The following is an 11,937-nucleotide window of genomic DNA, read 5'->3' on the forward strand; positions in this document are numbered from 1 at the left end:
TTGTTTTTTGAGACAACACAGAGGATAGGGGCGCTGTGTTAACTCAGCTTACAGTCACATGATTGCAATGTTTCAACCACAATTAAAACCTGGACAGTTATGGATACTGGACTCAGGGATTTAAGATCAGAGCATCTGTTATTTTGTCATAAATAATGTGTCTTGACGGGTGTGTCATTGAAATCTTGACATTGTCACCTGCGTACTCTTTGTGTTATGATTCTATTCCCAGTCTCAATTATATATTCAGTTTGCGAATGTAAACAAATTAAGGAAAGTTCCTGTACAGTTAAGTTAGCAGGTTAGAAAGACTGTGTTCCTTCGATCGGTTTGGTGAGGTGTTTGTGTCTTTCACTGCTCTGATCGAAGAACCTGCTATTCCTGGAACTTGTGTACGTCTGAAAGAGAGCTGCTCGCCGCGATGCTGAGAAACTGCTCTTCTCTGTATATTCTTATAAGTCAGTGACTGTGTGAGAGGCCCCGGGGGGATCTCTGTACAGGCCACCAGCATCAGCTCCTCCACATGTGACTCTTCACACCCCGGCCGTACTGACCAGAGGGGTAAACAAATGACTTGTGCACATAAACATGCACACACACACACCCACCCACACACACATGGGAGTGTGGTCAACGCCAGATTATCAAGATCCTGCAGGGAAAGACAGATTGTTTTAATAATAAATGGTATCATTGATCCTAACTTAGTCCCCAGTGACAGAGCGGAACTGAGGGAGAGCAGAGGAGCAGCTGACCAACAAACAAACACACACACACACACACACACACTCACACACACACAAATACACGCACACACATTTTGTCTCTCCCTCAACTCATGACACAAATCTATAAAAGGTATATTCAAATGGTGAACCCGTTTGGACGACTAAATATTTTCATTCAGTCCAGTCCAGCGCATACTGTGCCAGTTTTCCTCCATATTAAGACAATGCAAGTGTGTAAAAATGTATAAATAGTGAGAATGAAATAGCAATGAACTTGTAGAGCCTCTATAAAGAAGACCACAGGTCCAAAATGTGAAATTTACCCAAATCAAATTGTGTAAAAAAAGTTTCTTATTTGAAAGTGTCTTTTTGGCTTTGTAAAGTTTTACCATCCAGGCCTGAATGGGTTAATGTATTCTGAGGCTCTGATGACATGATCATCTGCTGAACTACTTCTTACCAAAACACAGCCATATCCTCTGGGGTTCGATCATAAATATAAGGAAGTATCTGTTCACATGCTCCCTCATGAGAGGGATTCATCAGCAAAGGAAAAAAGCACACAATTAATATGATAAGACGTGTACACAACTCCACATGTTTAAAGAATTCCCAGAGCACTGAGTGAGAACTGGACTGTGCCTAACTCAGCTTGAACTCTGACGTTTGAAAACCCATTAAATGTATTAACTTAATGAAAATCTTCCTATAACTAATATATTTGATGTTTCGTGTCAAGAGCATTTCCCATTAGATATGATCAACTTATACATGACAACGAGCTGAGCTTCTTTTGTCGGCCAAAGTTCATTCTCAAGATTTTCACTTCAGTGTACACTTTTCCCTTTCAAGAAGAGAGTACACATGTTATCACAAACTTTGTGTAAAAAGAAAAACCTTAACATGTGGTGTAAAGCTCCAGAAAAGGAAATAAGTGGACTGTGAGTTTATTTTTTCTTCAAACAAGTAGTTTCAGCTTTAAAGTTCATGAATCCTTGTTTGAAGTCATCTGGATATAATGAGCTGTGAACTTAACTAACTTCATTTTTACTACTTTCATGGCTTAATGACTGGGATGAAAAGGTGCTTACCTACACTGTCTCCCAGACTGAATTTAACAATATCTCTCTGTTTGTCAAGTTTTAACTTTAAAGCAATCTTAAGAGTAACAACTCTTCTTTCTTATAATTTTTCAACGGTATAATCGCAGCACTATGAGTCTTGAACGGTCCCTTGAGATGAATGCAATTCTAGGGATGAACCCACATTGTAAAACCACAGATGAGACTTTGTCTCTTAGCAATTTGACGCACACTTTCTTTCCTCCTTTGCTTAAGAGCTAACCAATTGGATGCACATTTTTGCTCATTTGACAGAGTATTCTGTTTCTGGGACCCTTCACCCAGGGCCGCAGGGCCTGCTCTTAAAGATGATAAACAATGGTCTGGCAACAACCTTTCTTCTTTATATGACACAGAGTATGGACTGTGCTGCGTCCTGAGAGAGAAATGTAAAGAAGGCATTTCTGGGGGGACAACTTGTCCTTCTATGGTGCATGAGGAGGGGAAATGTTCACAGCAACTCGTGTTCTTGTTCTGTATGCAACAAGTATTGATGGGAATGTTATAACATCACTCGTTTAGCATTAATCTAACACTTTATAATACCCTTGCAACATAGATAGTGTTTATTTTGTGTTCATTAATGTATTTGTCAGTAACTCTGACCTCTATTGGTAAATCATACATGAGGTTGTGCTATAAACTCATCATGAATGAATATACAGTAAAACGCGGTTATAATGAGATATGTTGATGAGAGAAATTCTGATTTATGACAAATACTGTGCATTAATAAACATTTTAAATGACCTTATATCTGCGTACACTGCCACATCATAGAGTGCTACAGAGTGTCTGCTTATAGATGCTAAATAAGGGGAAGGAGATGCATGCCCTACTGCAGTCATTTTATTAATGAATCCCTGAATCTGACAGACAACCTGTCATTTATCACATTCATGTTTAGGCGATGCATTGAAGCGTGTGCATAATGAACTGACACAGCCACTGCCATTACAACGGGATCCCTCTTGCAAACTAATCGCTGCAGGTCTAAAAGCATGAATGGCATCAGAGTGAATGAACACCTATGGATGTGGGGCAGCGGACTCGGGCCTCCACAGGTAACAAACAACCAGACAAACAAACAAAACACACGAGGCCTCCTCACGTGCGGCGTCTCCCATTCACGCGGATGATGCTGAGCCCCCGCTCCGCTTTTACCTTGACGCTGGTGCGGCTGGTCTGCGTCTCGGCCTCGATGCGGATATGTCCGTCGCTGTTCTCCTTGGGCTCCCGGCACGAGTTGGAGCGCGAGTGGCGGTTCTGGTAGGTGATGACAGAGGGGATGGTCTCGGCCGCATCGGTCTTGATGAAGAGCCCGTGCAGCGTGGCCGCGGTGCCCTGGGAGATGGTGGTGGTCTGGTGCGGCGAGTTGGACTCGTCCGAGTCTCGACAGTAGATCACCCCGCTCTGAGAGACGTGGATACTGGGAGCGCAGCCCATGCCTCAGCGGGCGACGCGCCTCCGGAGCCGGATCCCTGGTAATCGACGCGGACGCCGGGGTACCACCTTCCTGTCGACCGCGGCCGCTGTTGGCTCCGGGCATCGGCTGCGGGCTGGAATCGCTCTCTCCTCCGCGCACCCCCGTTTGAGCACATTAATGGAGAGAGACGTGCGGCGCGGGTGATGCTTCAATTCATGCGTCCTCCTCAGCCTCCGCTAGTGTGGGACCGTGGCAGTCGGCATCATATCTAGGACTGAACCGTGTTTCAGGATGTAGTCTGGACCCTTCTGTATCAGCCGCATATATGAAATGACCCGGACTAATTTGAATGAAATGAACAAACCACCTGGCTGCTGCTCATCATCAACCTTTGCTTCATATCCGGCTTTGTATCATCCCACGTGACATGCTGGCGTTTCAGGCCTGTAGCAGAGTAATGACATCTCTTCTACTGTGTCTCTACTTGAGTTGTACTGCTTGCTGATCATTGGCCACGGTCCATCTCTCTCTCTCTCTCTCTCTCTCTCTCTCTCTCTCTCTCTCTCTCTCTCTCTCTCACTCACTCACTCTCTCTCACTGTCTCTCCACCTCTCTCCACCTCTCTCTCTCCATCACACTTATGTCATATCACTCCTATCTCTCCATCATAACCCTTAGGTCTCCCCGTAGGTCCTTCCCTGACTCCAGAGGCCTCACCATTCTGGATTAGACCCTAATGCCTGTCGAGGTAATGGAGGCTTTATCAAAATTCACTCAGAGTCTGAACCACTTCCCACCCTCTCTTTAAGTGTAGTAGATTTACTGGTATGATCGTATGTGTCTTGAATTTGCCATAAACACTGCAACTGAGATAAAGCAATTCAGACAGACCTTTGACATCTGCGCTTTGACAGTGCTGTCAGGGTATATGGGGAAATCATTGACCTAATGATGAGGATAGCTTTTTTTACTGATTGATCAAACGATTATTTTCTCCATTAACCAATCATTTGTGTCTATAAAATGTCCGAAAAATGTATAGATATCACAGTTTCAAAATGTCAAAGCTGACATCTGTGCGTTGCATGTTTCGTATGACCACTTGTACAACATTCAAGGTCTCACTTTGACTCTATTATGATACAAGATGAAGAAAAGCAGCAAATCTCACTATATAACTTCATACTGCTTAACTAAACAACTAAATTTTTCCTTTCCAGATGTCTTTTACTATATGGTACCACAACTACATCTTATTCCACAAATATCAGGGAGCTGATCTCCACCATTCATAAAAACACTTCCTGTTCAGCAATTGGTCTTCAAAGTAAAATCTTAGCATTGTTTTGTTGTTGCAATGCTTTATAAAGCTCTGAAATAGTCAACATGCAATGTATGAAAAACTAAAAGTAAAGTAAATCTCTCAAACTTATATTTAAACCACACAAGTGAACAGTAATATAACAAATTCAGTATCATTTAATGAAAAACATCAGACTACAACATTACAGATGCAGATCAACCAGGTAGGATGAACACAACTTAGTTTTTTCCTAACTTCACTCTGCACCATAGACTGGATATAAAAAGCTCTCCACACAACATCCAGCAGGCAAACTGGTCATAGAACTGTTTGAGGAGGACTCACTAATGACAAGAAATAATTCTGAAGTAGCTCCAGAGCATTACCACAGGCAGGTTTAGAACAGACACTTCACTAGTAATGAAAATGCACGGTTTAACTTATCTATGCTTAAACTTTTTAGTAGCATATGAGCTCCTACAAAAAAATGTTTGTACGATGGGTAAATAAATACTTTATATAAATGGGCCATGGGTATCTGAATTTCTAATAAGCCATCAAATCTGCAGTTGTAAATCACAAAAAACTGTGAATAAATGGAGGATCTACACCACACAGCACTTTTGGCTCCTTGCTTTCTTATTACTCATTATAATGATTTATCAACCATTACTAAACTTAGTAATACGTATAAACCCTTAAGCTAATCAATATGTCCTCTGCACATTGCAGGAACCAATCACCAACGGAAAATATGACTTTGAACATAAAGACAGGAAATTATAACCTGTGTCTTTAAACCCGTTCTTTTTGTTTTATGCCATGACCCAAATTAAGAGAAGCACTTACGCAGTACGTACATTTGGGCTGGCCCGGTTGTGGCTGTGATATTCACCAAGCATGTCATGAGTAACACCGTAAAGAAAGGTCCACGTCACTTCATAGTTTGGCCTTATTTACCACATAACAACACAAGTCTGATATTTTGACTCGCATAGGACAGACACCTTGGAGCATACAAGCCTGAAAAGAAGCCCCAACATTTTTCTATGACTGATGTACATAATAAAAGAGGAAAAGGTCGCATTAGAAGCCACGTGGTTAAAGGAATTACAATCATTAAGAAGTTACTCCAAAACTGTTTAATTCTGACATATACATTTTGATCTTAAGCATATACATTGTCTGCCAAACTTATACTCCACCAACGTTTAGAGGGGAAAGGCCTTTTTAATACACTGCATGGATTTGATAGCTGCATGGATTAGTTATAAGTTATTAGTTATATTTCATTTATAAAACATAAGTCATTGCTTCAGATGAACCCAACCAACTGTATGTTCAATGTTAAAATAGCTCCATCTCTATATCATAAAAATGCTGTGCACACACTCACACATTAGTAATATGAATCCATCAGTGATTTATAGTAGTATAACACTGACAGGGGCCGAGTACCCTACTTCTAATACTTCAAATACATTTTAAAAATAATAATTTTTACAATATGAGGATGAGCTTGAGTATATTAACTTTTCTCCAACACCTGGGTAATGCACAAATATTGTCTGTGTGGTTGTTTATGTCTGAGAGCAGTGTAAACATTAGATATTATTTCAACATGCTCAGCGCTCATGGTCACCTGTTGAGACTACAGCCCCCTGGTGGCTGGCCTCACACTATCTGGTGCTCAGATGGATTAGCAGCACCCCATTAAACCAGCATTTTCAAGCTAGAATACCCTCATACATGTCAGAGTTCACCACCACAGCTGTTCAGCTATCGCCACATCATTCTATAGGCTTTATTTATAGGCTACCGCACCCAACTTAGCCGGCAGGCTGGTAAACTACACTGTTTAAACTTAAGAGTTTACTGCTGTCAATAACTTTGTAAGTTGTTTTTGTCATATAAAAAGTAAATCCTACACTCACTTAGTTGCAGCGAACAAGTTATTTTCCCAAATAAAGTTTTGACATTTATCTCAATCTAATGAGACAACAGCTATTTTGAGCAGGTACAATATAGCATGAATATATATATATATTTTTTTATTGTAATTTATTTGTTTGTACTGTACTTACATTTTTTTTTACCTATAATAGATAATAGTTTCTCTCTATGTGCATTAACTTAAGGATTCATAACATAGAAAAATTTGACTTTTTATATTTTTCCCAATTGAAACATGAAGCAAGATTTCTTTTAAAAACTTCAGTAAAAGTTCTTACCTTCCGTGGCCCGTTTGGAAATGAAGCACTTTCCCCTGCTGTCAGTCCACTCATGTCTTAAAGCCACGAAGTGAACTCCTTCAATGTGAAATCAACATTAGTCTAAGTCTTTGTGCAGAATGTAAATACATATGTAGTTCTCAGGGTAGAGACAATAATAGCTGCCGGGGAACGTGGGGTCCCACAGGTACTGAGCAGTGTGTAGTTAGTGAGACATCGGCCCCTGAACTTCATAACCCTGGCGCAGCAGCCTGCAGAGCTGGTGTCCGTGCGGCCCTAGTGTCCTCACACTGCAGATACTCTAACAATGTAAACACACTGGAAGGTAAATCCTTCAATTGCAATGTAATGAGCAGTGGTGGAAAGTAACAGTTCACCTAAGTTATTCTTCAGTTCTTATACTTGTATGTATCATGCTATATTCATGTATCTAATCAGGGACACGTTATAATTTTTGCACTACTGCAGTTTAAAGCTTTAGTCCAGTTTAACATATCTATTTGAGATATTTAAATGCCGCTCGTTGGTCATCAAGAGAAGGGTAGCGGTTTTAGTTTTGATGTTTTGTTGTGAATGCCACTGTACTTTTACTTAAAGGGATAGTTCAACCAAAATGAAAATTCACTCATCTACTCACCACTACGCCGATGGAGGGGTGGCTGAACTATCCCTTTAAGTAAAAGAAGACTTTTACTTGTAACAGAGTATTTTACAGAGCGATATTGCAACTTCCTTGGTATATGTGAGGACTTCCACTGCACAAATTCAAAACCAGTATGTTTATTCACTTTCCCTTATTTAAAGTCTAAAAAGTAACTATTTAGACATAAGATATATTTTAGTAGAGCCTACATACAACAAGAAGCCATAAAATTGTCTGGACCAAGTGTAAGACGCAATTTGATGGATTGACATAAAATTGTTCTGGTCACATTCATACACATTTCGATTTGTCCAGTACCTAAAATCTGATAAACTTGCATCAATGCACTTTATTTTGAGTGCTAAATATGAATGTTTGCATGCTAACTATTAAGATGGTTACCGTGGTAAAAACAATCATTATGATGTAATCGTACATCATTTGCAAAGTGACATCAGTATTTAGCTTGAAGCACTGCACTCTTGAAAATGTTTGAACAATTTCCAAACATCTACAAATTACAAAAATAAGCACAACATGGTGGCTTGGAGGTTGTGTATTCTGTCACCCAGTGTGTATGTGATACTTTTCCTATGTACAAATCCCCTGCGGCAGACATTACATTTTACTGGCTGTAAGGACTGTTACTACAAAGACTAACATGCATCAGCTCTCTTCTCTTTCCTTTATGCTTCACTCAAATTTAGTACAGCAGCAAAAGAGTGCAAGCGGGAAAGAGCTTGCTGTGTGAAAGAGGATCAATCAACTCCCCCTGGTGGTCACTGAGGGTGATTCAGACTTCGTAGCCTGGTACCAACAACTCTCATAAACATGCAAGATGTCTCTGACAAACAAAAACCAACTTGTCTGGATTTCACCACAGTATGTCAGAATTCACTTTGTTGACTCACTGGCTTCGAGAATGTTTTCTTCATGTCTCTTTTTAAAAGCACAGTAACGTGACCGTATATAGTAGCTGCTGTTATTGGTTTGTAATGACCCTGGAAAGATGGTTTCCAAAGGAATATGATGTAGGCCATCAATGGAGTGGATGGGACAGCATTTATTTCAAAAATCAACAAAGCCAATATAAGTTTTCAACTGTCTGCTTCAGTCACTTCAATAAGAGGAGTTTTTTTCCCCCACAATGTGTTTGCTTACTGTGGGAGCTGTTGTGTTTGGCTATAATATTGTAAGAACTCAAAATTCTTGGACTTACAGTGCTTTGGTATAATGCTTGTTGGGATTTGCTGCTATACCAATTCAATTCAAATTTAATATAATATTTCCAGAAGTCCAATTTTTTGGGATAAAAATGTTCCTTACATCTTTACATTGTATATCAAGTGGAAAATATCCACTAACTTTGAAAACAGGCTGATTAGTTCTAGCTTCATGGGCAGCATGGAAAAGCCATTTGGAGTAACCATTTTCTGTTTCAGTTTGGTGGGGGGGGGGGGGGGGGGGGAGTTGTTTAAGACAGACTAGAAAACATTGAAACCATTGTTCAATCTAATATTGTGGTGCTTTCCTGCAGGTTTAAGATTTGATCAGGTTCAGTTTTTGTTTTTAAATTTGGAAAAATAATGTTCATTTGATGAAGGTCAAAGGTAAATTGTTAAGGAAGGAATCAGTCATGCATTCTATTATGAACATCTTACAGTGCTTCCCTATGACTAAGATCACATATGTATCACTTGTATGACATTTTAATTTTAACTGAATGCAGTGGGTTTGTGTACATTTATTTTCTCGGGAGATATTTTTCTCCAAATGCAAAAAAATGTTGATATGGAAAATGACTGATAGATTTTCCCTTTTTTCATTAGTGTATGGTGTTTTATATATATTTTTAAATTGCTGAATGTAGTTTGTTTGGTGCACTGAGTATTTGATTTATGCTTTCTAAACAATATAATGTTATTTATTTTGCATCAGTAATAGGTTGGGGTTTGGTTGGAGAGAGGGGGAAACACATTAAGGATGGTTGTAAAAGAAGTGCTTTGAGTTCACATGGTTTTCATTATGATATACTTCCTTATTGAATTTGTTTGTTTAACTCAATATAAACATTCTGTATGAAATATGCTCAATAACTATTTATACAGAGAAAAGGCTTTGTGTTCTTATCCCTTTTTTCTGTGCATGAAGATTCAGAAGATTATTTTTGGGGATAAATAAGATAAGATAGTTTAGAATTAAGATAATCCTGTTTAAGTCTCATAACGAGTATATTTGCTATACCAGCAAAGTAGTCATAATTACAAGTATCAATACGTAATCAAGTAAAACATCAATAAGTAAACTGCAATTTAATTTAAATACAAAAAATATATAATACATAAATAGAATAGAAATAATGTATACAGTGTAAAACGAATATATACAGTGAGAAAAGAGTAAAAAGTGAAACAGATAAAATATGAGTCATGAGTATTGCATAGTGAGCTTAGTTATACCTGAGTATTAATCATATACGTACATGCAATATATCTGATCATCAACAAAATATGTAAAATCTTTTTGCTCAGCTTGAGTAAAAGAAATGTCTGTAACTCCTCTGCAGGCTCCTGGGCTGGCCAGCAGAGGGCATGAGAAGTACAGCAGGCGATATTAACACATTAGTAACAATCAACATGAACTTTGGGATGTTTTTATTTTTAAATCTTTGTATTGTTAGCAAACACTGTGGACTACTGTGTGAAAACAATGGGGATGCTCAAACGTGAGGGAAATAAGAAAAGACAACAAAGTGACGGAGGTGAAGATTATCATAAAAAAAAGTGGCTTTTTCCTCCAGGGAGCAAAGGCATCAGATTGAGAAGAAAACAAGTGACGTGAGGAGAACAGTAAAAACAAAAGGGTGATTAATATCTCTCATGAATCATAGAGCAACTGTTGTAGGCAAAGTTAATGAGATGACAAATTTCACTAGGAGAGTATAAATAAGGCAAAGCAGCCGGCTGGTAAATGAAATCAACGATGAACAGGACACAAAGCAATTAGTTAAATATGGCGACGCCTGCAAGCTAGTTCTGGCAGGCAACTCGAGCTGCGCTTCGCCAATCATGTGACATACCTCAATGTCCACAACCATCTATAATACACACCCACCTTATCAGGTGGTCTATTTAACCAGAGAGACATTTCCCATCAACCTCGGTAGCAATACTGCTGCTGCAGTATTGCTACCTGTTGCTTCAGTCCCTCCACCACCCCAGCATCCACCTGTAGGCTCCAACGGGGGGTTACAAGTATTTGCTCATCACTCCATTCATTCCTGTGTAATCATATGGGGGAGTGATTAAGTTGGAGCCTAGACGCCAAACACTAAATCTGTTGTAATAAATATATTACATGATCGAACGTGAGTTGTCTGACAGAAATAGGGCAAATTGGAAACAATGAAATAAATGTGTGGTATCCAATTGTGTGGTATACATAAATGCGTAAAAGGGACTTTCTGGAAGACAGAAAAAGATGTTTAATGCACTCTCTCTTCCTGTTTACCAGGGACCTGGATTTCATTCGTTCCTGCTTGCAAGATTGTGTAGCTAACCCTGTTATGACATAAGCAGGCCTTTGTTTCCCTAAATCTCAATCATGCATGGCTGATCTGAATCCGTCTTACTCACATGCACTCCCACACACACACACACACCCCACACGGTGCAGACTGCTTATGTTACACTTTGATGCATGAAGGAGGCTTTCACACTTGTTTGTGTGCGCATGTGTTGGTCCATACATGTATATGTGTGCACACATACATGAGGTCTAAGATCTGAGGCTGTCACATGCACTTGCGCATTCAAGAGCAGGCGTCAGTTTTGTCAGAAAAAACATGGAACACATGCTGCTCCAAGGTAGCAGGTGTATTGGGTTGCAATTGGCTTAATTGCACATTTGTTTGAGAATAAGCTAAACTGAAGCACAATTAAAAAAAAAACTATTAGGGGCAGGTCCTGCTCTTTTGCCATTTTAGAGTTGTAGTTATTTATTTTTAGAATATTTGGATGGTGCACATATGACATAACATAAACCTTCAGGGTAGGAGTCAAGGAGGATTAAGCATAGGAGTGCTGCTGTTTTGAATTCTTAAAGCAAAATATTATAAAAATAAATAAAAATACATTTTATAATATCACACTTGCCAAGGAACAAAAAGAGATTCAAAAGAATGACTAAAAGAGACATTAAAGATAACAAATATATAAAATTGTTACACATTGAAAGCAGTTCTGAAGACCTTATTATAAAGTGACCATGTGCACCTGGTGGATACATTATCATCAATGGGATATTTATAGAACACACAGCAGGAATCGGAGAGACAATATAGGGGCCTATGAGGACCTTAATTAGACCCTAACTGCTGTAACTCCATGACACTTTATGTTTATCTAAATGAGAGGACCTGACAACTGGTCAGGCCAAAACAACTGAATTTATCCATTTGATATCTAAAAAAGATGACATGCGCAT

The 11,937-nt window shown here is 39.2% G+C and overlaps 1 protein-coding gene across 1 annotated transcript in view; it reads right to left on the reverse strand.

The window, feature by feature from the left end:
* pde8b (phosphodiesterase 8B) overlaps nucleotides 1-3,691 on the reverse strand; it is a 40,166-nt gene extending 36,475 nt beyond the window's left edge. Inside the window, exon 1 of the mRNA XM_062412731.1 lies at nucleotides 3,014-3,691. Coding sequence (XP_062268715.1) covers nucleotides 3,014-3,295 — 282 coding nt within the window. The 5' untranslated portion in view covers nucleotides 3,296-3,691. The remainder of the gene's footprint in view (nucleotides 1-3,013) is intronic.
* Nucleotides 3,692-11,937: the final 8,246 nt, after the last annotated feature.

The sequence above is a fragment of the Platichthys flesus genome, chromosome 19 (assembly GCF_949316205.1).
Source record: "Platichthys flesus chromosome 19, fPlaFle2.1, whole genome shotgun sequence".
Lineage (NCBI taxonomy): Eukaryota > Metazoa > Chordata > Actinopteri > Pleuronectiformes > Pleuronectidae > Platichthys > Platichthys flesus.